The 27,020-nt window shown below is 47.0% G+C and overlaps 1 protein-coding gene and 1 non-coding gene across 10 annotated transcripts in view; both read left to right on the top strand.

The window, feature by feature from the left end:
* The window catches only part of ACACA (acetyl-CoA carboxylase alpha), a 285,737-nt gene extending 259,690 nt beyond the window's left edge, over positions 1-26,047 (top strand). For all 9 annotated transcript variants that reach the window (XM_059149711.1, XM_059149709.1, XM_059149710.1 and 6 more), the window contains 5 exons: positions 552-664; positions 14,193-14,347; positions 15,020-15,190; positions 21,552-21,688; positions 23,722-26,047. In XM_059149711.1, the coding sequence (XP_059005694.1) occupies positions 552-664; positions 14,193-14,347; positions 15,020-15,190; positions 21,552-21,688; positions 23,722-23,845 (700 nt within the window). In that variant the 3' untranslated portion in view covers positions 23,846-26,047. The remainder of the gene's footprint in view (positions 1-551; positions 665-14,192; positions 14,348-15,019; positions 15,191-21,551; positions 21,689-23,721) is intronic.
* On the top strand, positions 6,872-7,063 carry LOC131817299 (U2 spliceosomal RNA). The gene has a single exon (XR_009348482.1). It is a non-coding gene; the product is annotated as a U2 spliceosomal RNA (small nuclear RNA).
* Positions 26,048-27,020: the final 973 nt, after the last annotated feature.

Raw genomic sequence — 27,020 nt, 5'->3', positions numbered from 1 at the left:
AATTTGTCTAGAGTAAAGTTCCTGGTAGTAGAACATCATCAGCACACACTAGAAACTAGAGACCGCTCTGTAGTGGTAGGCCGAGTGTTTTCTCTCCTGCTTGGCCTGGCCTCATGTGTGGGAGTCCTGCCAGCAAACTGACAGCTGTGTGTGGGACCAATCAGCATCGATCCCTCATTGTACAGACTAAGTGTGGAGGTTGTTCCCCTGCCACTGTGCCCACATCATCTTTTTTGTGCCCCCTGGAAAAATATGTGATTCCTGTTACCCTTAACTAAGGCTATAGATGGTGGAATATGGATTCCTCTTTGGAGATGGAAGTAGACTGGTATGGTCATGAGAATTATTTTAATTGCTTTTGCTTGGCCTTTTTCACAGCCCACTGAGACACTTTCTGATGCCTTCTTCCCCCCTGAGGTTACTTCTGTGAGCCATGGGTGGCCAAAACCATAATGAAGCTATTTCCTGGTCTGCACATTGTAACTGGCCTCATTCTGTTGTCTCCTTCCTTTAAAGTGCCTCTATTTCTGTTTTGTTTCTCTCTGATCCAGGGGATCAGTTCTGGAGCCAGAGGGGACAGTAGAAATCAAATTCCGCAGAAAGGATCTGGTGAAAACCATGCGTCGGGTGGATCCAGTCTACATTCGCTTGGCTGAGCGATTGGGTATGTCTGCTTGTCCTCCTGGCAAATCAATGAGCCATTCAGCTGATTTGTAATGAGTGCATTCATAGGCCAGAGGAGGAGGCACTGAAGCATTTGATCAAATTCATGATAATCTTTATTTTACTGTCCTCTATATGGTAAGAGCCCTGGTAGGATGAAATAGTGTATATAGTAGGAGGGAAAGTGGGACCTAAAAAAAGCAAAAGTCACCCAAGTTTTCTTCTGGTATTTTCTTATAATTCACAGAGCTCATCTTTCTGGCCTTGTGGATGTCCTTGTAAAGAATGATTAGCTAGAAATTGCTGTTGGGGAGCAGGCTAATCAGGCAGAGAATATCCTAGGCTTCAGTGCCCTGTTTCTGTCTGTGTCTTTGGACAAGCCCGCCTCATTTCTGAAGGATTTGAGTCAGTGTCATGGGACAGAGAGGCTGAAGACCTAGCCAGGTGGTGTTCTGGGGCCCTCCCAAGCCAGAGAAACAGAAGTAAAGAATGCCCACTGTGTGATTCCGCACAGAGGCCGTGGCGGCAGTAGCCCAGTCCTGGGCACATTTGCGCACGTGATGCTTCCAGCCACAACGCCGTTGCTTGTTTTCTGAGAGCTTCAGTTTGCATGCAGGACTCAAGCCTGGGAGCCCTGAGTTGAGTCCAGAGACTGGATGAGTTTCAGTTCCTTTAAAACACCTCTCTCTGCCCAGATCTCCCATCTAGCCCCAAGATGTGTTAGTGAAGATAATTGCTTGAGGTTCTTGTATTTGTTGGTCTGTTTTGGTTTTGTTTTTCTAAAGGAACACAGTGATTGTCTTCAGAAGGTAGTGAAACTCCGTGAATGGAATGCATAAAAAGGAGAGATGCTAGCTCATTTATGTTTCAAATAGTAACTTAGTTAATACAGTACCATTTGCAGACTCGTTATATGCTCACCATGTAGAGACACAAGAACTTCCTAGTGCTTGCCTGCACTCTGGAGACTGTGCATCCCAGCAGTTTGGAGCCCTGAGCCAAGCACAGTGACTGGGGTTCTAATAAACCCTGTGTGCGTCCCATTGTTTGCCATTAGGTAACAACCGCCAATAACTCTAACCCATCTTGGCCTGATCCTTTTATGGGAAGTGCACACATACAATGAGAATTGGCAAAGCTGTTTCTAAAATCTATTGCCACCCAGAATTGTTGAAGTGGTGTTTTTCTCTTTCTTCTCCAAACAGGATAATTACTTCTGACCAACCCTATACACTTTAATTAAAGTAACTGCAGCTCCAGAGCAAGTTACTCACGACTGTATAGAGAAAGAGCTCTAAAAGCTTCAGCCACTGATAAGCATCTCACTTAGATGGCTCATAATTGTTCCCAGCATCAGGCAATCCTCGCTGCTGTTTTTACCACTAATTCTGTACAAAGGTAGCAGGGCCACAATTGCAGGACACGGTGAATTGCATAATTTTCTCTCTCTCTCTCTCTCTCTTTTTTTCCCCATTTTTTCTTTCTTTCTTTCTTTCTTTCTTTTTTTTTTCCCCCCTTTTTTGCTGGTTTTCTTTCTGGCCAATTTAAAATTTGTCAAAGTCGGTCTTCTTCTGGATCACTGCCCTTTGATATTTCGCGCACTCCATTTGCCACAAACAAGCCGCAGGGCCGCAGTTCATGCTGACTCCAGCAGAAGCAGAGAAAGCTCCATTTATCTTACACTGCCTGCTGAATTCCTACTCATTAACTGGGGGTTCACTGCCTCTTTTTAACCCCCCAATGGCTGTTATCATCCTTTCGGAGTAACTGGGTGGTAGGAAGAGGGATCCTCTCTGACATCTGTTTGCAGAACCGCTGGATGGTGAGGGGTGTGGGGCCGAAGCTTCTTTCTCTTGAAAGTGATATCGCTCCCACCTTCACCCAGCACCTTTTAACTTTTGAAATACAGGAAGGGGAGAGGGAGGAGATTCCCAAGCGATGGCCGTTTAATCATTTGTTACAAATCATCTCATTATCAATTTCCTCTCTGCATTGAAGAAAACCGTATTTATTTAACCTTGACCAAATTGGCACTAGAGAAAGAATCCTTAGTCTGCTAAATGGGAAGCAGGCTCTGGCCCAGGGCAGGTCAGGAACACAAGAGTGGATCTAGAATAAAAATCAGTACAAGTTTCGGTTAGGTTGCATGCAGGTAAATTGTTGTAAGTCCTCCAAACATTGGCTGCTTCATCCAGAAGTGGGGATAACGCCCCCACCCAGCCACTCTGAAGATCAGATGAATGTGCGTTGGCTTTAAATCTATGAAACATGTTTCAAGCATGGGGACTGGCATCGTTTCTTTTCCACATTAATCATTAGAAGAAGCGGACAGCCACGTTTGGTATCTGTGTGGCATAGGTCTCCTTTTGGAACAAGTGGTATAGGAAAAGAAATACGAAAGAAATAGGAGTGGTCATGCCCCTCAGGCAATTGCGGTTTTTCAGGAAGATCACACATACTAGGTGTGTTTGTGGGGTCACGGGCCAGCGGGGGTGGAACAGCACATGCTATGAACTCAGCTCCTTTGGGGTTTGCTCTGGCTTTTGGCTCCTTTCTCAATCAGTGCCTAGAATCAAAGACTGCCATGATGCTTTTTCACAAAGTGGGTGAAAATGACCTCATTTTCCAGATTGAGATTAAGGCCAAAAGAAGACTTAAATCATCCAAGACACAAATTAATGTACATCAGAGCCCAGAATGGAACTGTGGTTTCCTTTGTTCTACTTTTTTAGGATTTCCCCAGATTTTACCTCAGCTGAGTACTGAGTCTGAACAAAATTAAACAGGAATTCTTTCCTTTTGTTGTCTAAAGCCAATTCCACTGAGAAAAATCTGATTTAGGAGAAAGCCTGTAGGAGTGGATGTTACCTTATGTTCCCAATCTCTTCCCAGATTGGCCCCTACACTGGGGAGCACGCTGTCAGATCACTTAGATGAACCAATGCACAGCAGATTGACTGTGTTCAAAAACAGAATTATGATTTATTCTCCAAGGATAATGAGTAATATTTAATTTCTGAACAGTTAATCTCTTTCAGATTTCTTATTTTTAAAAACTGACCTTTCTTCATTTTATATAGTTCGTTTGGGTAGAAGGTGAATTACTAGTTTGTAGTTCATGATTATCAAAAAGCATGAAAACAGCACATATTCCTGATAGAGGTAAAGAGATAAAGAAATGTGATAAAAGGCCAAATACCATGGTCTTACACTGCCAGATTCTTTTTTTTTTTTTTTAAAGATTTTATTTATTTATTTGACAGAGAGAAATTACAAGTACACTGAGAGGCAGGCAGAGAGAGAGAGAAGGAAGCAGGCTCCCTGCCGAGCAGAGAGCCCGATGTGGGACTCGATCCCAGGACCCTGAGATCATGACCTGAGCCGAAGGCAGCGGCTTAACCCACTGAGCCACCCAGGCGCCCAACACTGCCAGATTCTTAGAACAGGCTTGGTAGAGTCCGTGCAGGACAGATAACAACCTACCAGTCTGGATCCCTTAAGGAAATTGAATTTCTTCTCTGGAAATAGAGCCCCAGCCTTCTTCATGTCTCCCTGACATCCTTACCTCCTCAGCGAGCAAGGAGTAGGGAGTGGGTGTGGGGTAGGATGGCCTTCCTGGCCTTGGGTCTTGATGCCAGGACCTGAGATTTTCTCCTGGATCCTTACCCTTGCCTTGTGCTTAGAAGGAAATGATATATCAATTGAGAGAGAGAGCTGTCTAGTCCAAGTATGAAGCAAACATAAGGTCCCCTCCATCCCTCTTCCTCAACACAAATAGTCTTTAGGCAAAGGAGCTACTTCCTGAAACACACACACACACACACACTCTTCCAGACACACATTTCGAACGTGGGCCTCTTCCCAGCCGGCTGGGCACCTGCCATGCAGCAGCCCAGCTGTTCCCACATGGAGCCCTGAGAGGGACGGTCTGACACAGGCAAGGGCAGCTCTGGCTGGGCACTGTGCTTGCTCCATGCCTGGCCCTTCTGCCCAGCATACCCCTCTACCCAAGGCTTCCTGGGGGCAGAGTGAGTATTGTGGCTTCCCATAAGTATTTAACCAGAGAAGGGTTGCTGTTACCCCGTGAGGGTAAATGTGCCTGGAGACATCTATGGGAATGCCTGCCTCCCAAGCCTTTTCTTTTAAGCAGCCAGATAACAGGAAAAGGACACTTCCTTGGGTTAAGGGGATTCAGGGGTTAAGCTGGTTTTCTGGCAGAAGTGATCAAAGTACCTGAGCTATGTATGCTTTTCCATCAGTTGTGTCCATCTTCAAGATGTTGTAAGCTGAAAAGAGCTAGAGTTGCTTGTTTGAGTCAGAAGGCAGCATCCTTGCCTGCAAAGTCAGAAGGGAAATTAGTTCTGGTCCTAATGCGTGGGAAGTGGCCTCTTGCCCAGTCACCTCTTGAACACACAGTGTCCTCACTTGGCACCATCGCCGTCCAAGCCCTGGGCCCTGGGGTAGACAGGTGCCTCTTTCCCTGAATGAGCAGCAGCTTACCACCCACCTCATCACACTGATTCAGAAGTTCTTTGGTTTGATGCAATATGGTGTAGCAGTGACAGCGTTTTCTGGGGAGGAGAAGGGGCTCTTTTGGTCTGTTCCATTCATCTGGTTGTATTTATCAAAGCACCTGGGCTTGCCTCATCCCAGGAAGAAGTGGTTCACAGTTCTGTCAGATGGAGAGACCTGGCTGGCATTTTGTTGGACTGAACCTAAGCTTCTTTCTGCCTCGGGGCTGTCATCAGAATATGTCTGAGAGACCCTGTTCCTCGCCTGTCCCCAGCTGACCCAGAGCCCCATTCCTTGACCTGCTAGAACTGGAGGGGCAGGGGGTCGGGCTGGCGGAGGGAAAGGAGCAACTAAGGAAAGGAAAATAGTAAAGACTTTGAGACTTAACTGCCTCGAGAATTCAGAGAATTCTGTGCGGCTTCCTGACTCTTATGTGGACTGTCTGCATGGGGGCACAGGGCTGAAGGGGGGAATAACAGATTCTTTGATTCCTATTTGGAAATCTTTGGGTTTACTGTAATGATTTTTAAAAATACGAACAGCAGAGCACTAACACCATTGCAAGGAACCTACGGTTAAACATCCCAGAGAGGGTTGCTATTAAAATCAATATGCAAATGCAGCTGTATATTTAGATAGGTGTGGTCCCTTTGAAGAAAAGCAGATATATGAAAATGGGATTTAAAAAAAAAACTAGATACATTGGGAGAAATTATTCCCATTACAAAAGGATTATTTGCTTTACCAAAGGATTCACTGCAGGGTTCCTTCTAAATAGCTCCCTTAAGGCATTTAAAACAGGATCTGATTTACACAGTTTTTCCAGAATGCTTTTGTGTAAAGAAAGGCACACCTGTGATGGATACAGAAATCGTTTTGCAAGGTTTTTTTTTTTTTTCTCCCTATCTTACCATCTTTACAGAGGAATTTCTTTTAACGTTGAAAATGTGATTACACAGATCTTTTAAACAGCTACTTGTGTTTGTACTTCTTAATAAGATTCCAGTCTTTTTTATGCTGATTTTTCAGTCTCAAAATTGAGGTACGGGTGTGTGTTCTTTTATCTGAGATATTCTGGAGCTGAGTGAGGAGGGTGGTCTCATCCTTTTCTTTAGCTTCATAAGTATTTAACCAATCAAAGCAAATTGCTTTCTTAAGAGAAGGAAGAAGGGCCCATAAAAGTTGAAATTGGGTTTAAATTTACATAGGCTTCTTAGTATAACTAAAAAATAAAAAGCACTTTAATATCATATTCTTTTATAAAACAGTTTCCCTCTTCACCAGCTTAGGATTGTTGTTACATAAATGAGAAACTGAGCACAGAAAAGAGATTTCTGCAAGGTCACCTAGTGCCTTTGGCTGAGTAGAGAATTTTCAGCCTACCAGCCTGATTTTTATTCTAAGCTTTGAAGGTCTCACCCCTCACCCCAAATCCTCCACCATGGGATGTGATGTGCCTGTCCATAGGGTGAGGCTCCCCTCCTGCCCTCCTTCAGAGTCATGGCTAGGTTAAAAAAAACACCTCCTGCTACAGAAATCAGCTCCCTCCTCGGAAGCTTCTCTCCAGCTTTGACCCCATGGAGGAGAAATGTGGCTTTTCATTATATCCTGGCCCTGGGAACACCTGACAGGCCAGTGCCCTGTGGACACTTGTGGGTCAATTTAACTTGTTTCATTTAAAGGGCATTGGCTCTACATTGCTTCTTGGCCTTTTGGCTAAGATCAAGTATAGTATCTTTTCTCATCAGTTTAATATCTGATACGCCCTCTATCCGAGGACAATGTATTAAATGGATTTTTGGAAGTAGGAGACCGAAGAGGAGCTCACTCCCATCCACTGCACTTGTCGACCTGCTGTTGCCATACTTCCAGGAACCGTGCACCCCACTCTGGGGGAAATTTTAAAAATAAAAACTGATGGGCTCAGAAGCCAGAGTCTCTAAGCCCAGATCCCCGCTCCACGGTGTCCTAGCTTCAAAGCCTTGGGCACGTTACTGCCCCGTTTTAGTGCCTCGGTTTTCTCATCTATAAGGATTAAAGGAGAGAAGAGGTACTTCAACATTTCTAGCACAGTAACAGCTCTCATTTGATCAGACTAGTACTGCCCTTCTGGATTCAGCTCTTTAAAGTGTTTTTAACTCTAAGGTTGGATTTTTAGGAATTCATGGGGACTTTTTATTTTGGGAGGGAAGAGATGGGAGTAACCTACCTTTCTTCTCCCATTTCAGCCTTTTCCTAAAGTAGGATTCTAGAAAAAGAATGACTTTCCTCCCTGTAGCATATTCTTAAACACACTCGCACATGCACACAACGACTTGCTTTCCTAAAAACCCTGAGGCCCTGCAATCTGGCCAGAAAAGAAAGAAAACCATTCCAAGATATTTAATTGTACAGGGAGCTTACAGGATTGATCGAGAGCTTAGCTTTTTACAATAGTCCAGTGAATAAGAAATGCTCCTGACAAACGATCGATGATAGGATAATCACTCTTTATCCCCCTCCTCATTCTTACCTTCTTTCTTTCAGGAGAACAGGGTTCAGAAGTCAAAAATCTTTATAGACGCCGCTTTTAAATTAAGCAGAAAATAGACATTGACATATTTGTTAATCTCCCCTAAATCATTACCAGGGCTGGCTGCTTTGCTGTACAAGGAGAGAGGGGCCTTCAGTGTGCTATACAAGGATCTAACTAGCTTAAGAGCAGCCTTTTATTTTTAGAAAATAAAATTTAGCAAACCTTTTCTCCCCCAACTTAAAGCACACATATCCTTAACTTTCTCATGTGCTTTTTAAAATACACACATCCTCTACTTCTGTTCCTTGCTTTGATGCTTTTTTTAAAGGCAGGTCTTGAACTGCGATCAGAGGCATTAAGGAAGGAATCAAACAAGGCAAACTTTGGGGGAATGTTCTGTGATCTTCCTAGTCTCAGGAGGGCCAGAGCATTGCAGGTGGTTTTTTTGTTTGTTTGTTTTTGTTTTTTAAAAGATTTTTAAATCTATTCATTTATTTGAAAGATGAAGATCACAAGTAGGCAGAGAGACAGGCAGAGAGAGACTGGGAAGCAGGTTCCCCGCTGAGCAGAGAGTCCGATGTAGGGCTCTATCCCAGGATCCTGGGATCATGACCTGAGCTGAAGGCAGACGCTTAACCCACTGAGCCACCCAGGTGCCCCATCATTGCAGGTGTTTGTTGTTACTCTTTTAAAGCTCTGGAATAGCTTGTCTGGGTAGACAAGACCTTTGTTAGTCCAGGAGCCAGCCCTGTCTCTCCCTCCAACTTGGTAAAGCCAAGACCTTGTTTCCAGGATGCTGTACTCCTAAGCCCAGAAGTCTTCCCCCTTTGCACCCAGTGCTGAGCTGTGCTTTTTTTTTTTTTTTTTTAAAGATTTTATTTATTAATTTGACAGAGAGAAATCACAAGTAGACAGAGAGGCAGCCAGAGAGAGAGAGAGGGAAGCAGGCTCTCTGCCGAGCAGAGAGCCCGATGCGGGACTCGATCCCAGGACTCTGAGATCATGACCTGAGCCGAAGGCAGCGGCTTAACCCACTGAGCCACCCAGGCGCCCCTGTGCTTTTTTTTTTTTAAAAGAAGACTTTATTTATCTATTTGATGGAGAGGTCACAAGTAGGCAGAGCAGCAGGCAGAGAGAGAGGGGAAGCAGGCTCCCTGCTGAGCAGAGAGCCTGATGCAGGGCTCGATCCCAGGACCCTGAGATCATGACCTGAGCTGAAGGCAGAGGTTTAACCTACTGAGCCACCCAGGTGCCCCCTGAGCTGTGCTTTTAACTATTTTCCTCATACAATGAACTAAACTCTCCAGCTGATCTGCCCATCTGTGGCCACTGCCAGGACACCTGCTTGAGCTGCTGTTGATGCCATTTCATGTGGAAGAACACAAGCCTTGGAGATAACCAAGTGTAAATCCTGACTTTGCTACATAAGAGCTGGATGCCTTTGGGCAAGTAACTTTACATTTCAGAGCCTTGGTTTTTCTCATTTGTAAAATAGATGCCCTGTCTGTAAGGTTGGGTTGTTATAAAGGGTTAGAGGTGATGTATATGAAGCTACTTGGAAAGCGCTCAGTGACACTGAGGCCTGCAGCTTGGCAGCAGTGTTAACAGCTGGCCAGACCTAGGTCTGAATTGTGCATGGTGACTTACAAGCTGTGTGATCCTGAAAGCAGTAAGTGTGGTGCCTGGTACATAGTAAGTGCTCAGTAAACGGTATGCATTGTATATGGTACAGGTATACACATATATAAGCATAGTGTTGGTTGTTTACCCAGAGAGAGGATGTTCTAAAGGTCTGGAACTTCCTATTCATCCGTATCCTTGGTCCTGCCATCCCCTATCCCTGGCTGGGAAAACTGCTACGGTGTTCATTTGATCTCACAGGAACACGAGGAGCCACCCTCAAATTTTGGGCCTGCCCAGCAGGTTTCAGGGACCCAGCAGGTTTTAGTGTTGGGAACAAGAGTGGCCCGAGTTCCCAGGGTGGGAAGTGATTGCTCACAGTGCTCAGGACCGTGACTGCTTGGCAACCAGTACAGAAGTGTTGCAAAACTGTAGTCCCACCGCACAACTGGTCCCCTCCCTGAACAGCACCGCACCTGAATGTGGCTCCAGACTTAGAGTCTGGCCTATTGCTACAACCCAAGAGTGAACAGCATGCTCTCCCAAGTGCAGATGTACTGTTTGATTAAGGAGTAAAACATGCATTCAGGTGACTCACAGAGGACACCAAGCACTCTGCCCTTCATGAGAAGTGTGCATAATTTCTAAGTCATGGGCCGCCTTAGACTAAAGAGTGGAAAACAAGGTCGGGGAGGGGGGCAAGGGCTATGGAGAGAAAGGCTGTGCCTGTCAGGTCCCATGTCACAGAAACCATCTACATGAACTTTTAAACACTCCCCAGTAGCATCAGAAGGACAAGTTCTTGGATCACTGTAATGAATGAGCCTAAAGTCACTGCTTTCTTGTTTGATAGAGAGATGACTGCTTACTCAGAGTGAAGTAAACATTTCTGTTTCACCCTGGCAGTCAAGGAACCAGGTCTGGCCTCATGTAACAACACTTCATTTGGGTGTTCTGAAACAGGGCAGCCAAATCTGCATGACACTGTTCATATCAAGTGGAATGTAAAGAAAGTCAGAGGAGGAATATTTAGTGAGTAATGCTATAGGCCACACTCTGTATTAGGGACTTGGGGTATAAAGAAATGGTTTGACAGACGTGACTGATTGAAGAAGTAATCTCATAAACAGACACTTTAAATGTAATGTGGTAAATATGATCAATGTTTACCAAAAAATTAGGACAGGGTGCTTGGGTGTCTCAATCAGTTGGACATCTGCCTTCAGCTCAGGTCATGGTCCCAGGGTCCTGGGATCAAGCCCTGAATCAGGCTCCCTGCTCAGTGGGGAGTCTGTTCTACCCCTGCTCGTGCTCTGTATCTTCTTTCAAATAAATACATAAAATCTTAAAAATACTAGACATGCCCAGGAAATTGATCCTACAGAGCAGGCATTGTTAGAAGCGTTGTCTTGGTATCAGTTATGGAATGGGACTAAGATGGAAATTCGGCTGTATCAGCCAGCCATCTGCCATCATCATTGAGCCTTTCCTGAAATGAACGAGATTCTGCTACTGAAGCACTTCCTTGTCCTCTGCCCCAAGTCTTCAGGGTACCACACTGCTGTACCTGAGACCTGGCTCTGCCCCTTCCTGGTTTTGTGACCTTGGTGAGTTACATAAATTCTCAGTGGCTCAGTTTGCTCACCTGTAAGATGAAGACAGCAAGAATACCAGCTTTGAGGTTGTGTAAGGATTAAGCGAGTTAATAGATACGAAGCACTTTAGAATGGTGCCCTGTACCCCACAAATATTAACTTTGGCTTCTGATTTTTGGCATCAGGGAGCCAGGAAAAACTTTTTTTTTAGCTTGGCTTATTTTTTAACTTTCCATTTGATACAGTTTCACCGAACAGTGACTAGAATAGTACAAAGGACTTCTGATGCCTTTTTCTCAGATTTACCTGTTGGTAATATCTTGTCCCATTTGCATTATCATTTTCTGTGTGTTCATGTACATGTGCTTGCCTGTGCACTCTATACACATACACACACAGTTTCTGCAAACCCTCTGATAGTCATTTGTAGACATCGTATTCCTTTATCCAAAAGTATTTAGTGTATGTTTCTAAGAACAAAGACTTTCTCTTATATAACCCAAGACACTTATCTACATTAGGAACTATAACATTGATAACAATACTACTATCTGATTCATGATTCATATCAAAATATTACCAATTGTCCCAATAATATCCTTTACAGACTTGATTTTTGTTGTTCAGATATGAGATCTAACTCTAGACCACACACTGTGGCCTGTTTTCAGTTATTTAGTCTATCATCATCTTGACTTTTTTTTTTTTGAAGAATACAGGCTACCATTTTTGGGGTGGGGGGGTGAGATTTTTCTTGAGTAATCTTCACACCCAACATGGGGCTTAAACTCACAACCCTGAGATCGAGTCACATGCTCTACCAACCCAGCCAGCCAGATACCTCAGGCCCCTATTCTGTAGCATGGTCCTCAGTCTAGGTTTGTTTTGTATTTCCCCATGGTTAAATCCAGATAATGTATTTTTGGCAGGAATATTGCCGAGTGTTATTTATGGTCAGGACATCATATCAGGAGGCATATGTCAGGTTGTCCTATTCTTGGTGATGGTAATTGTGATTACTTGTTTAAGGTTTTGTTCACTTATAATTTATGAGGAGATACTTTGAGATGATGTAAATATTCCATTCCTCATCAAACTCTCACCCAGTAGTTTTTAGTACACATTGGTAATTCTTGGCAGAATCAGTTGCTGTGATGGTGGTGAAATGGTGATTTTCTTTTCTTTTCTTTTTATTCTTTTTTATTTGACAGAAAGAGATCACAGTTAGAGAGGCAGGTAGAGGGGGAGGGGGAAGCAGGCTCCCTGCTGAGCAGAGAGCCCAATGTGGGGCTCGATCCCAGGACCCTGAGATCATGACCTGAGCTGAAGGCAGAGGCTTAACCCACTGAACCACCCAGGCACCTCAAAATGGTGATTTTCTAATTCCATCATTCCTTCTATGTCTATTAATTATTATTCTGCTGGAAGGGAGAACTTTCCCTTCCCTTTTCCCCCATTTAATTATTTATATTAGAATGGACTCTCAGGCTATTTCATTCCATAAATATTCTGGTAATTAATATCATCATCCTATTTTGATAAATTTGATGCTCAGACTGTCCCAGATTTGGCCAGTGGGAATACGTTCAAACTGGCTCCTGTGTCCTTTTAACTTGAGTCAGTCACTTGAGTGCTTTCTTGCTTTTTATGGCAGCCAGGCTCATCTTCTGTTTTTCCTGCCCCAGCTTCACTGCCCCAGTTCCTCTTACTAGAGAAGGAAAAATGTTTGCTTCCCTGTCTAGGAGACTACTGAGATAGTCTCATCTCCGAAGGCATCAGTTGGCGCTCCTCCCGTCGGCTCTTTAGGCAGATCCACCCCAGAATGGATGGGCCTTCATCTTATCCCACAACCCTGCTCTGCATGGCATGGAGAGAAGGTTGCTGCATGTTAGGGCCCCAGTGTGATTGCCCTCTATGGGAGCGCCCAGGAAGACATAGCCATCAGCTCTCTTCCTTGTGGTTTTCAAGTAGTGATGGGTTTAAAAAAAAAAAAAAAGGAGGTGGAGGTGGGCATCTAAAAAACCTCATAAAACTGGGTGCTGTGGCTTCATCCCTGTTCTATTAACATGTGTTTATCTAGAATACTTACGGCTCACTCAGCAGCCCAAGGCTGTTTATGTCATATGATTCATAGTGGCATAAAGAGCAAGGCCTGTTCCCAGACAGACATGCTTGAAATAGACCTTTCTCTTCTCCAGCCCATCACCTGTGGTCATGTATTTATTTGTCAGCTTTGGTGACAAAGCATTTCAGGTTGTCGCCAACACCAGGGGCTGTCACCTATAGCTCCTTCAGCTAGACTTACTCCTCTTTACTAGGCAGGCAGCTAAATTTGTGGTATTGATTACAAGTCCCATTCAGAGAGCAATTAGGAAGAAAGCCTAACATGGCAGCACCTCTACTGGGAGACCACTGATTGAAGACGGGGGGGTTGGAGGGCGGGCAGGCAGGGGTCCTCCCTGCTACAGGGAATTCCAGATTCCTTAGAGGAATCTGTTGAGTGAGGGTGCTGTGTGCTTAGAAGCTCAGTGGTCCAGATGGGATTTGCGAACTAGCTTTCTCTTCTCCCCTCTTCCTTCACTTTTAGCCTAAGAACTAGAATGTCTTTATCAGTCTGGTCAGGGGTTGGCTCTGGAAGTAGGAGCCCAGGTGTTGACTAGGAAGCTGGCTAATCTAATCTGCTGAGCTGGCAGGAGACACACAGGTCTGGCTCTCATTAGACTATATGCTACTGATGTCAGTTAAAGAGTTTTCCAGCCTGAGATTAGAGATTGTGCAGTTACAGCAGCTGCCACTTTAGGAGTCCTTGGGTGAGTGGACATGGGAGAAGGCGCTGCTGGTCTGGACCTCAAGGTGTAGGGACTGCTCCCCTCCCCTGTCCCACGTGCAGAATGGTCCGGCTGCGCAAATGCTGGTCAGTCAGGCCCAGGCATGGAATCATGTGTGGGAAGGAGGGGCCTGGCCATCAGGCTGTAAGACGATGCAGGAGACATGGGCCCCCATGCAGTTGCTGGTGCCCGCTCAGAGAAGGACCTGGAGAGAAGGGACTCCTGTGCCTGCTTTTATAGTTGTGACCTCCACAGCAAAAGGAGGACATGTGGGTTCCCCATGGCAAGATAAGGACCAGTCTGGCATCTCACAGAGTTCTGTTACTCAGTAAAGCGGTGGTGAAGAGCACGGAGAGCCAGGCCACAGAGGGAGGAGGGGTGCTTCCGAGCTTCCTGTGACCGCGGAAGAGAGACTCCGGGTCAGCACAGAGTGTGACGGGCAGGTTTGCTTAATTGCAGGCACCCCAGAGCTCAGCCCAGCAGAGCGGAAGGAGCTGGAAAACAAGCTGAAGGAGCGGGAGGAATTCCTAATTCCCATTTACCATCAGGTAGCCGTGCAGTTTGCTGACTTGCACGACACACCGGGCCGGATGCAGGAGAAGGGTGTTATTAACGTAAGTACGGTGGCTGCCACTTCTCCTGACATGTCAGAGCCCTGCGAGCGGCGGGCATGTGTCTCCTACACACTGGCTCGCAAGTAGAAAGCTGTTAGGGGTGGGTTAAAACAGCTGGTGCAAATCAAACCATTTTCAGGTTTTCTTGGAGAGACTTTTCCCTTTTTTGTGTTATCTGTTATCCCAAAACAATTTCTGATTTACATGACTCTACACTCCTCAGAAGGCAAGTTCCATTTCACTGGTGGGAGACTGCGTCTCATGACCCTCTTCTACGAACAACTGCTCCGGTGGTTATCAGGCTGCGGACCCGGTGCCTGGGTTCCAGCAGCAGTCAAGTCACATTGGATCTGTGTGCAAGTTGTTGGAGCCATTCTGCTCCAGACCAGTCCCTCACTGTCTCATCATCTGGAGAGTCACAGGTCCTCCCAGAACATCTCAGGCACAGGTGGAGCTCACATTAGTGAGGCCCTTGGCCATGTGCTGTGCTCTGGGTAGGGAACTGTAGCTCTGAGCTGGGGAGACAGTGGCAGGTGCTACAGTCCTGGCCAGTGTCAAGCCTCTGAGGGCTTGCTAAAGAATAGGTTTTTGTGCCTGTGGAGCTCCCTCTGGAGTAGGCACTGAGCAGGGATTAGGGCTGAGGTGACTAAGCTTATTCTTATCTGAACATAGGATATCCTGGACTGGAAAACATCCCGGACCTTCTTCTACTGGCGACTGAGGCGTCTCCTGCTGGAGGACCTGGTCAAAAAGAAAATCCACAATGCCAACCCAGAGCTGACCGATGGTCAGATCCAGGCCATGTTACGGCGTTGGTTTGTGGAGGTGGAGGGAACTGTGAAGGTAGGTAGATGCCTTTGTGCTCTGCTCCTTAACCCCAACGTGAGGACCCCTAGGCCTCTAAAGGCAAAAGTGGAAGGGAAGCCTATAGGCTTGAGCCCTGTTTCCTCCCCACACAGTGAGTGAGCTTGTCCCTGGTGCTCTGGCCCCAAGATGGGATGGGTCTGAGCCCAGGTTGACCAGATACCAGCATTTGCCCCTGGAATTATAGGCTACACAACACAGTCCATGAGAGGATGGGAGGAAGGAGTTGGAACTTTTATTTTTCTGTTTACTTACACTAAGAAAAAGAAATGGACCTTTATTGGTAGTTATTATATGGGTTAAAAGTAAATCATACATGTCATATATTTATTTTATCAGAATATTGGTTCTATGTGCCGAAACTGTCTTTTCCTGGTGGCTGTTCTGGTCAGAACATTGGGTGCCTCCTGGGTTAGCGCGCTGAGGGAGGGCCGGCCCTTCAGCCTCTTCCTGCAAAGCGTTGCTTGACGCCTCTGCTGACTGTTCTCAAGAAGGAACTCCCAAGATCTGCCGTCATTGTTAAAGCCAGTGAATCTGGGTGCTTCTAAGATTCACCTCTGTGTTAAGCCTCCCCACTTCTTTACGACTGAAAAGCTTCTTTAGATAAATATTTCAGATGTGCAGCGGGCGAGCGCAGCCTTATGTGACACCTGGTTCAGGTTAAGGTCAGTCTGTGGCATCATAATTGAGTGAGACAATTTTGTCAGTGGCTACTGGCAGCTTCTAGTGGAAGTTGGCATTGAAAGTCACGCAAGTGTAAAATAAGAGGTTGTTCTACAGTTAAGAGTGGCCGGCTAGGTAAATGGAGTGTGTGTGTGTGTGTGTGTGTGTGTGTGTGTGTGTGGCCAGGAGAGGCCCGCACCGCCTTCCTACCACATTAGTCAGTAATGGACGTGCACGGCCTCAGTAAGCACAAGGATGAGGAGAAGGAATAGCTTCTCTCCGAACATGAAGTGAGTGGCTCGGCCCTTCAGTGGTTCCTTAGCATCCCAGAGCCAGGGGACGGTGCGTCCAGAGAAGCAGGTCCTTGCCATCTCTAAGAGATGGAGAACAGTGGGCTACGTACGTACCGACTCTAGCTGGGAGTCAGTGCCAGAGATAGCCCCAGTCCCCGAGGGCAGGCGGAGGCTGCCTGAAGCCCTGGGAGCCAACCCTACCCAGGCACTAAGGCTATCCCCTCCCTCCCATCCACAGAAAACCACATTCTCTTGAGCTCTTTAGTCCAGGAGGGCAGCCGAGGAGGGAGGAAGGGCAGTGATGCTAGGATGTGGCTTTGAAACCTCCTTCCATATTCTGTAGGCTCAGCAGGATGAGTGGAGCGCGGGGACGCTGATAAGATCTGTAGCGCCCTTGAGAGAAGAAAGTGTTGCACAGTTCACAAGCCGTCGGTGTGGCCTCTGTAGGGCAGGCACAGAGGCAGCTTTGTACGGGGGACTGGCTGCAAACCTTAAAAATGTCACACACATACACACATGCCTTGGTTCTTCAAACAGTGATAGATACTGTGCACGGGGTCTCAAGTGCAAACACCGGCAGAGTCTGGACCTTGGCTTTACACCAGGAAGTGACCCTCTGATCCTCACCACGGTTACTAGCAGGGAAAGGTGTTTGGTGATAGGAGTCTATGAGCCATGCTGTGTGTTATGTCCCAGAGAATTTGTGTTTTTGTTTCTCTCTTTTAAATCTTAATCCTGAAGAAAGAGATTGAGGGACAGGAAATTTGAAGACACCGTGATGCTCTATAACTTAGCAAGGCAAGTCTTTTGTTTCCCGTAGAGGAATCTGTTCCCAGGAGTCACAGGACTCTGTTGGAACCCACTGGGACAGTCCTGTTGTAGGAAATCGTAAGGTTTATGGTTCAGGGCTTCACTGCAGACGGAAGCAGAGCATCACTGCAGCTCGCCGGAAATGGTACCAAGAACTTGGGTTTAAGTCGGGTCATAGGAACACGGTGTACATCTGTTGTGTGTGTAGGTTCTGGGTCTTGATTCTCAGACCCACAGTCTGAGTATGTGGTATTTCAAAGACTGATCCCCCCCACCACCAAGCCTCAGTAGTAACAACTGAGATGAGACTCTGCGTGGCGTGGGGCCTAGAGCAGAACATGGTATTCAGAATGCCACGAACATGGCACATCCCAGCCTGGCCGGCTTGGACATGATACTTATTTAAGCCTCGTCTCTTCCTCTGTAAAATAGAGATAATGTTTCTTTCACGGGATCCAGTGAGTTTTAAATGACATGATAAAGAAGGCATGGAAGCCGATGCCTAGCACTCAGTAAACACTCAAATGATGCCCATTTGCTCCTCTCAGCTCAGTTTACCCTCTGATGTGTGCTGAGCTAAGAGCTACAGATGTGTGACTTCCTGATTGTGGCGGGAGCTGTGGGCACGGTCCATTCTCAGTACGTGTCCTCTGATGCGACTTGCTCTGACTTGCCCACAGTCTGGGGTGCCAGCATGTTCTTACGATCCAGACCCTTCACAACCCCTTCACTCTTACTCTGGATTTCCAAACGAGATGGTCAGTCAGTGGAGGCCTTATAAGGATGACAGAGGTAAAAGCACCATTGATAGGGTTGTTGTTGGATTTCCCTAGTCCCCAAAACCCAGCCTCAAGCTACCCCTGGACAAGTCTTGTACACCAGACTTCTAATTTCAGGCCTGGGAAGGAGGAGGGAAGGTAGAACCTGGAAAACACTTTTTGGCCCCGGGTAGGGCTGCGCCTGGAGCCAGCTGAGGAGACGGGGTCCACAGGCCGCCCCATCCCACATGGCTGTTTGCTGTTTTACTCCAAAGCCTCAGAAAAAAAGAATGACATTGCTGGAGGGGTCTCCAGCTAGCCCACAAGATGAGTTATTTACAGGGCATGGTAATCGGGACTCACATCCATCAGACTGTGCCCTGGTCACTCTCTGGCCCTCCTGTACACTGAATAAGGAGGACTTAACAGCTATCCAATACTTTGAAAGGAAACTTTCTAAACAGGTCATTTAGATTTTGTGCGATAGACTAATTACTACATACAATTAGTGAAATGGCGTAGTGCCTGAGATACTTATCCACTGATGCAGAGAAAGATAAAGCATCCGCTGAACATGTATTGTAAGGCCAACATTGTGATGTTTAACTATCAATACTTTATTGGTATTAGAATGTTCTGATTGGGAGGAGTGTGAGGCAGGTGACTTATGAGCCCAGGCCTGTCATGAGATTAGCAGCCCAGCATTTCACACTGGCTTTTAAAATCCACACTGGAAGCCATGATTTTATAATTTTAAGGAGGAAAATGATAATGGCTTTCTTTCGGGGAATAGGGTTGGCCTGTCCTTCCAGATGGCTGGAATGATGAGTCTTACATCTCTGTTCTAGGAGGGCAGACAAGGACCCATAGCCTCCCTAACTCCTTGGTTGGGAGCCTTGCTGTTCCCGGTGCATGTGGTTAGGCCTCGGCGTACCTGAAACCCTCCTAGCCCGTTAGGAAAACCCCCTGGCACCGTGGATGCTTCCATTTGTTTGTTTTCGCTCCAGGTGCTGTCAACTAGGAGTTGTGACCACTTCGCCTTGGTGTACTACGCCGGGAGGGAAACTTTACTGAGCTTTGGCTCAGTGGCTGTCATCCAGTTGTCCTATTTTGAGCAAACAGCAGATCTTTCATGCGTGGAGCCATGTCTTCAAAGAGGAGATTTTAGAGCAACAATTCCAAAACTTGGAATGTGTTGCCTTAATCCTGTCTAGGAACTTTTTAAATGTTTCATTTAAACACCTAGCATATTCTGTGGCTGTGGGAGGGGAAGGCAGAAGAGTTCTCTCTAGAGGGTAGCTGGCTTTCCAGCATAGTGTCTGAGGGCCGTTAGAAGCAGGCATCTCGTTAGCTAATACATTACACCAATCAAGGAGAGTTATCTTAAGCCACAATTAATCTGCTCCCTGGCATATGTTGATAGGAAAGCATCATGCTGTTTCTTAATTAAAAGCAAACGGATTAAAAATGATTAATAAGAGTATTAAATATTCTCCTAAACCAAAGGCTTTGGGATTCTTGGGTAAATCTAGTTTTGTTTTTTTGTTTTTTTTTCCCATTCTGAAACCCAAGAAGCATTCACTATTTTTTCCAACGCCCAAAATCTGCATAAGTGAGGGCATGTGCATAAATCCTCAACCTGTGAAGAAGTCTAAATCACCGACGACAAAGTTGGAAGGGTCCGAGTTCGGTGGCAGCGGGTCAGAGGACCAGTGTGTCCAATCCATAGTGGGGTGCACAAGTGCTGGGGTGCCAGAGAGAAGACCACCGCATTATGGGGAAAACATCACCACCCCCCGACTTTGTCCATAGAGATTGACGTAGCACCTCCTTTCCTCCATAACCAGACGCTTCCCTGCCCTTTGCCATGGGGACGGTGGCACAGTCCTGACCGGGGCTGGGGCTGACACCCGCTTGGCCATCCCAACCCTGATGAGAAGAGCCCATCTCCGTAGCCACTACGCCAAACAGAGCAGCCATGTTGGGGGCCAGAAAGAGAACTGCATACCAGAACTAGGAAGGGCGCGCTGCTGACCCTTAATCCTGGGCTCCTTAATCCTTCAACTGTGAAGGACTGCGTAAAAATTTCTCGAACTATGGAAGTCAATCACATGATGTAGTAAGCGAGGAGTCACAGCTAACTCACCAGCTAAGTCAGAGATGAGCAAGTGAGAATCTGCGAGAAAGCATTCTTTTTGAAGGCATGAAACAGAAAGTCAGAAAACCGCACCCCACTGCCCTTGACGGGTGTGAAAAAGACAGTGTCCACCCCCCTACCCCACCCTCACACCCCACCCACCCCCACGCACGGATCCTGAAGCGGCAGCCATGGCTCAGGCGCCTTGCTTGTGTACAGGTTTCCTGAGCCACAGCTCAAGCCTCAAAGCCTCTGAGAGTCCCTAATGCACCCACCTATTAAATTACAGCGCCCAACTCATTGTCATTCTGACTTTGACTTCGTTAGTGATAACAGAGAAGGATAGCGCACCTTTAAATGACGAGCTTTGTGTTTAATTACCCAAACAAAATGACATAAATATGAATGAGCCCTAATGGTGGTACTTGGTTTTCCGGAAACCATTAACAAAACGATTCCTAAATGATTTGTAAAGAAAATGAGAGGAGAAGAGAGCAAGGAGAAGGCTGTTAGGTTTCTAACACACTCCTGAATTATTATGTAGTCAACTACCTAGGAAATACTCAGCTAAATGATCTTGAAAAAAAGGAGGCACAAGGTGGTTTGTTGAGATTTTCAGGGTTACAGACGCCTTGCCCCTTTGGAATATTCTCATAGAAAGTAAAATGGGGGGTCGGTTTCTGACCTCTTAGCTCTCCCCTAGCGGCAAGACCTCCCCCTCTGTGCCTTGTTGACACTTCCCCAACCAGACAACTCCTCTGCCAGCCTGGCAGGGCCTAGAGACATATTTTAAGAGCTCCTCAGAAAAGACACATTTCTTTTTTTTTTTTTTAGTTTTTATTTATTGAGAGTGCATATACAAGTGGGGGGTAGTGCAGGAGGGAGAGAGAGACCCTCAAGCAGGCTCTGCGCCATGCATGGAGCTGGGTGCCAGGCTCGATCTCATGACCCTGAGATCATGACTTGAGCAGAAATCAAGTGTGGAGGGGTACCCAGGTGGTTCAGTAGGTTAAGCCTCTGCCTTCAGCTCAGGTCCTGGGATCGAGCCCCACAGCGGGCTCCCAGCTCAACAGGAAGCCTGCTTCTCCCTTTCCCACTCCCCCTACTTGTGCTCTCTCTCTCACCATGTCTCTGTCAAATAAATAAATAAAATCTTAAGGAAAAAAAAAAAAAAGGAATCAAGAGTTGATGCTCAACCAACTGAGCCACCTGGGCACGCCTTAATTTTTCCTTTAAACACATGTTGATTTTAAACTCTATACCCACATGGGTCTTGAACTCACAACCACAAGATCAAGAGTCACATGCAGGCACCCCTCAATCAGCACTTCACTAAACAATTTGGGCTTTTAACTGTTTCTCTCAAATCCATAAGCTGATTACATTCTCTCAGCCTTTGAGGGATAGGTAGAGCCCTGGAATGATAGAACCTGAGTCAGACTGTGAGTACGGATGCCTCCAGGGGCCCAAGAGGCATCTAGAACCAAAAGAAGGAAAGAGAATGAGGACTGCTCCTATCCTGGGGCCTCTTTCCACTACAATGCCAGCTAGAGTGGAGAACCATGACCAACTATTTTACAGTGAGCAAGCTGTTGGAATGAACTTTCCAGATCGTGAACAATCAGGGTGTCCGGCCTGGCCTGGCCCCAGGTGTTTGACCAAGAGTCGTCTGTTTGCAGGCCTATGTGTGGGACAATAACAAGGATCTGGTGGAGTGGCTGGAGAAACAGCTGACCGAGGAAGACGGCGTTCGCTCAGTAATCGAGGAGAACATCAAATACATCAGCAGAGACTATGTCCTCAAGCAGATCCGCAGGTGAGACCCGCAGCGGGGGACTTCTGTAGGAGAAATTGGGCTCGCTTCCTTGGAAGGAGCAAAGATTTAAGAACAAAACATGAGATGGGGGCGCCTGGGTGGCTCAGTGGGTTAAGCCGCTGCCTTCGGCTCAGGTCATGATCTCAGGGTCCTGGGATCGAGTCCCGCATCGGGCTCTCTGCTCAGCAGGGAGCCTGCTTCCTCCTCTCTCTCTCTCTGCCTGCCTCTCTGCCTACTTGTGATCTCTCTCTGTCAAATAAATAAATAAAATCTTTAAAAAAAAAAAAAAAAAAAAAAAAAACATGAGATGGTACCTTACAATCTTTGTGGGTTTTTTCTGTTTGGGACCACTGTAGTTGACCGTCCAATAAAAATAGAGCCTGAAACACTGTTCTTTGTCAGCTCCTGGTCTCTAGGGCACTTAGTAATCTCTGCTAGATGAAGGCTTAGTTCACTGTGCCCAACTCTTAGCTCCAAGTGCAGATCTTCAGACTGGATGAAGGATTCTGTGAGAAAAGCTGATGCCATGGCAGCGTCGTGGGAAACTACCTCCTCCCTTCCTGAGCCAAGAGTTTTCAGTTTTCTCCTTCCAAGGGGGGTGGAGGCAGCCGGGGACATTTGTAAATGTCAGTGCAGAAGACAAGTCTCTACCCTGATCGACCCATTATTTTACAGCTTACCCCATCTGCTTTATCACTTGAGTGTGCTTGCTTTCCCACAGATCCATGCTCCCATATACCTGCTAAGGATAAGTCACATAGGTCATGGCCATCATGGCCCTTTACCCCAAATATTAAAGTGTGTATTTGCTAATATGGATGTTCTCTTATGTAACCACAATAGGACGGATTTTAGTAAATTTAATATTCATAGAAGTTTTTGTTTTTGTTTTTCTGAGAGAGAGCAGAGGAGGAGGAGAAAGAGAATCCCAGGCAGGATCCACGCTCAGCACAGACCTCCGTGTGGGGCTCACTCTCATGACTTGAGCCACCCAGGCGCCCCAACATTGATAGAAGCTTATATCTAATAAACCATTTTTCTTAAAGCTTGTATTCATTCATTTGAGAGAGAGGGAGCACAAGCAGGGGGAGGGGCAGAAGGATAACCAGACCCCCCACTGAGCTGGGAGCCCGATGTGGGATTTGATCCCAGGACCCTGAGATCATGATCTGAGCTGAAGGCAGGCACTTAATGACTGAGCCACCCAGGCACCCCTGATCCACCATTTGTAAAACATTGCTCGTTTTGATTTTGTCTGATGTTTTCTCATGGTTAGCTTCAGGTTATATGTTCTCCGTGGAATAGTACATATGTGAAGTTGCCTTCATGGGGTACCACATGCAGAGACAGCCTGTCATCTGCCCTTCCTGGTGTTAGAATCACCTGGTCAAGGCGTTACTCAGTTTCTCCACTGCATCATTACTGATTTCCCCCGTTGCTCCAAGTCAGTCTCTGGGGACACGCTTAAAAACCATGCAGATCTCCTGTTCCTCATCAGGATTTCCACCCAGATCTAGCATCCAAGGAGGGCTCTTGTCTGATCCAGTCTTTACGGCGAGGTTACAGAAGGATAACTTTCCAACTCTGTGTCCTCCCCAGTCCTCACTCCAGCTCTCCTGTAAGCAAAAAGTCTTCTGTCTTCCTCCATTCATGTAGGTATTCATTAATCTACACCAATAATGAATTTCTATTTTTTTAATAATTTGCAATTCTTTATTACACTCTTCGGTGCCCAGAATGTCCCAGATTTAGCCAGTGGAAACACCTTTGTGCTAGTTCCAATTTCTTTATGACATGCCCCCAATGCTTTTGTTGTTTTGTTTTGTTTTTAAGTAATTCCTTACTTTCTGATATAGCAAAACATGTCACGTCCATCTCGTACTTGCGTTGCTGCTGGGGACTTTTTCCACGTAGGAAGAGAAATGAGGTGTGGTGGGAGCCAAAATGTCAGCATGTAGTCAGACAGTTCATAAGCTCCCCTCATCTAGACACTGCTGGCTCTCTCCTTCACCATCCCCTCTCTTCCTCCCCAGCTTGGTGCAGGCCAATCCCGAGGTTGCCATGGACTCCATCGTCCACATGACTCAGCACATCTCACCCACACAGCGAGCAGAAATCGTGCGGATCCTCTCCACGATGGACTCCCCTTCAACGTAGAAAGAGCCTCCTGCCCATCCCGGCCTTGCCTCTGGAGAAAAGGGCTAGATCTGCCTCTTCCAGCTGAAACCACTCTAATGAGAAGGCACAGGAGACCCAGCACTGGAATCCAGGTGGCATTTTGCTTCCCCTTGAACGTTTTCAGGTTATGCATGACATACTGGGATATAGGGTCACAAAGCCCCCAGCGGTCACACCCATCCCATTCAGTATTTATTACCTTATCTGTGACTACAGCCCTCTGTCCCTGCCAGGACCTGCGAAGGCAATGAAGGGTACAAGCCTGTACCATGAGGTCTCACTACACAAAAGCAGGACTGCTGCTCCTGGCCTGACAGCTCCTGGGCCCCAGCCCGGGGAAGTGGGAGTTGTGGTCAGGCAGTCAACAGCCCTCCCTCACCCCTGGCCCCATGAGCCTGCAGCCATAGGCAGCAGAGGAGGGCTGGGCCCAGGAGGAAGCCTCAAGTCCATCGTTTTGTTTTTTACCTTCACGTTCAGCCCGGTACGCACTAGGAGAGGAATAGTTCCCAGTTTAATCACATCAAGGTACCTGTTTCTTCTTCGTGGAGTGTGAAATCTTCAAGGTCCTTGGGACCTCCAAGATGAGGGCAAAACCCTGATCCAAGAAGAAGACCGAGTCACTGTTGTTGATTTAGGGGCCTCAACTGTGGGTTTGATTCTCAGAACAAACGGAAAGATGGTTGACCGACCACTACCTTGCATGTCCCTGCGAACCCAACTGTTGGATCTGCTGGGAGCCTCGTGGGAGGTCCAGCAGACTGAGCGGGGCCAAAGCGGAGCCTGGGGGATGGCCCTCTCCTTTGCCGATAAGTAGTTATTCTTGCCACGAGGGTGTGGGCCAGATAGTCTCTCTTTTTTAGGACTTGGAAGGTTATTATAACTTAACTATGAAGCCTGGAGCTTTGATCATTACAAAAGGTTACTAGTGCCTACAGAGTCACTCAGCTCTATATCCAGGGCATCTCTCCTAGCAGCGGACGTCCCTCCTCCTTCTGGGTCTCGTCTCTTCCTGGGGTGTCTGCAAGCAGCAGGCACAGCTTGTCTCCCCATAGCTGCTGAAAGGGACCCTGGTGACATCTCTGCCCTAAGCACCAGGGACTGGCCTTCCCCGGTGTGAGCAGGCTTCCAGGGAACAGAGAACCCACATGACCTTAAGATCATCTACAACTCTGTCATGGTGCTGCTGTCTTCCGGGCTCACTGGGCCCTTCCTGGCCAGCGGCAGGAGCCTCCGCATCAGTGGTAGAGACAGTTTATTTTCAACAACCCATTTACCCGAGGAGGAAAGAGTTTATGGATTCCCCTGTTGGTGTCCCTAAAGCCAGAGTGGCAGGTGATCAAGGCTGGTGTAGCCTCCGGTTCTCATGGTGCAGCTAATTGCACGTGTCCCTGATGACCAAGGAGGGAATGAATCACTAGGACATTTTAGTGCGGTGGTATGAATACTTTTGTACACGCTACAGTTTTGAGCCTTAATGCTAGAGTCTGCGCACAACGAGCCCCGCCGCCCTTCCTTGGGAAGTGCTTGTGCAGGTGGCCCCGGGAGCGGGCTACGTCACTGGCTGCCCGCTGGTGTGCAGAGCCTCGGTCAGGCGGCCCTGGTGCAAGGTGCCAGCGTTCAGCACCACCAGAGAGGGCAGGAAGAGGTGGGAACCACGTTCAGTCCCGAAAGAGGCATCCACTCCTGCTGGTATCACCTTAAGTAAAAACTGGATTGGCCTTTGATTTTTTTCCATAATTAGTAAAATTCCACAAACCCCTCTGTTTGCCCTGGTGTTTCTCCAGAGGCAGGTGGGTCACACTCAGTTTACGTCTCCCCCTTGACCAGATGATGATGATGCAGTAAGTGAATACGGTTCCTCTCTAGAAGCCTGCATGGCCTGCTCCCCCGTCCCCAGAGCGCCTCCCTGTGGGTCTTCCCCTGGACAGGGCTTTGTCATACAGAGCAGCCGGGAAGAGCCACAGACCATTCCATGTGCAAGGTTACTGAGCTCGGAGGAGTAGAAATGATGTACTGACCAAGACTTGCTCGAGTTGAGATTGCCATAGTCCCTTCGTTCACAAAGCAGCCTTCACTGGTCTCATTGAGACTCGACGGACACATACCCTGATGAGCAAGGAGCATCAGTCAAATGTATTCTTTTCACATTTTGTTGAAATAAATGTCCACATTTGTAGAAGAGTCACTGTTTGTCATTTCAGCCCGTGCCCAGCTACCTCGTCCATGTTCCACTGAGCAGGGGAGCTTTCAGCAGGGGTAGGGGGAGCACCTGTCCCACTGCTGCAAGTGGAGCCCTTCCAGGGACAGAATGGCGCGCATGCAGCGCTCCTGCAAAGTGACGTTCAGAGACTTGGGGGCTTTCAGATAACCCTTGGATGGCCTGGGCAGTTTCTGGGGTGTTCTTAGAAGGAACCTCTTGGTTTGCACGATTTTGTGGGGTTTTCTGGGCCAGCTGAATAGCGAATCATTTTCAGAGCTCACTCAAGCCAGTTTTATGGGAAGGTTATGGATTCTCTTACTAATTTAGCTGCTTAATGGATTTTGAATGCTAACTTTGGGCACAAAAAGGCACTAAGGGCAGGGATCTCTTACTTGTGTGCCTTCAACCCTCTGCCTCAGTTTCTGTCTGTAAATCCATGTGGTTGAAGCAAAGAACAAAACACCAATCGCCCAACATTTGCAAAGAAAGGCAGGAGCCACAGACAGCGGGGAAGGGAGGCATTGGCCTTTGCTGAGTATTAAGCTTGGAATGATCTGTTGGTCTCCTGGAGATGTTTAGCAAAGGGTGTTTTTTCCTAAAATAAAATGTTTTATTTTAAATATGTTTTACATATATTTATTTTATATGTATATATACTATGTTGTAAATATACATCCATTTGAATCACCCTAAGGTGAATGTTCTTAGAGTAATAAGAAGGGATACCCGAGGGAAAATTACTCTTTGCCGCCAGATGTCGTATTCCGTGGGCAGGGAGTCCCAGTCGGCATCGACGCCGTGGGCCACCTTCCCTCCTCCCTAAACAGGCAGAGGAGAACCAGATCCCAGGATGTGAACTTGAAGTGTCCCTGCTCTCAGCCCACACCCGTTGGTGGTTCTGGGGAAGGTCAGCAAGACAAATGGGGAAAGGGTCTGCTCCTGCCTCCAGGGACT

This window comes from Mustela lutreola, chromosome 15 (genome assembly GCF_030435805.1).
Source record: "Mustela lutreola isolate mMusLut2 chromosome 15, mMusLut2.pri, whole genome shotgun sequence".
Classification (NCBI taxonomy): domain Eukaryota; kingdom Metazoa; phylum Chordata; class Mammalia; order Carnivora; family Mustelidae; genus Mustela; species Mustela lutreola.
The sequence above is the reverse complement of the archived record's forward strand: the minus strand, read 5'-3'. Positions and strand labels throughout refer to the sequence as shown.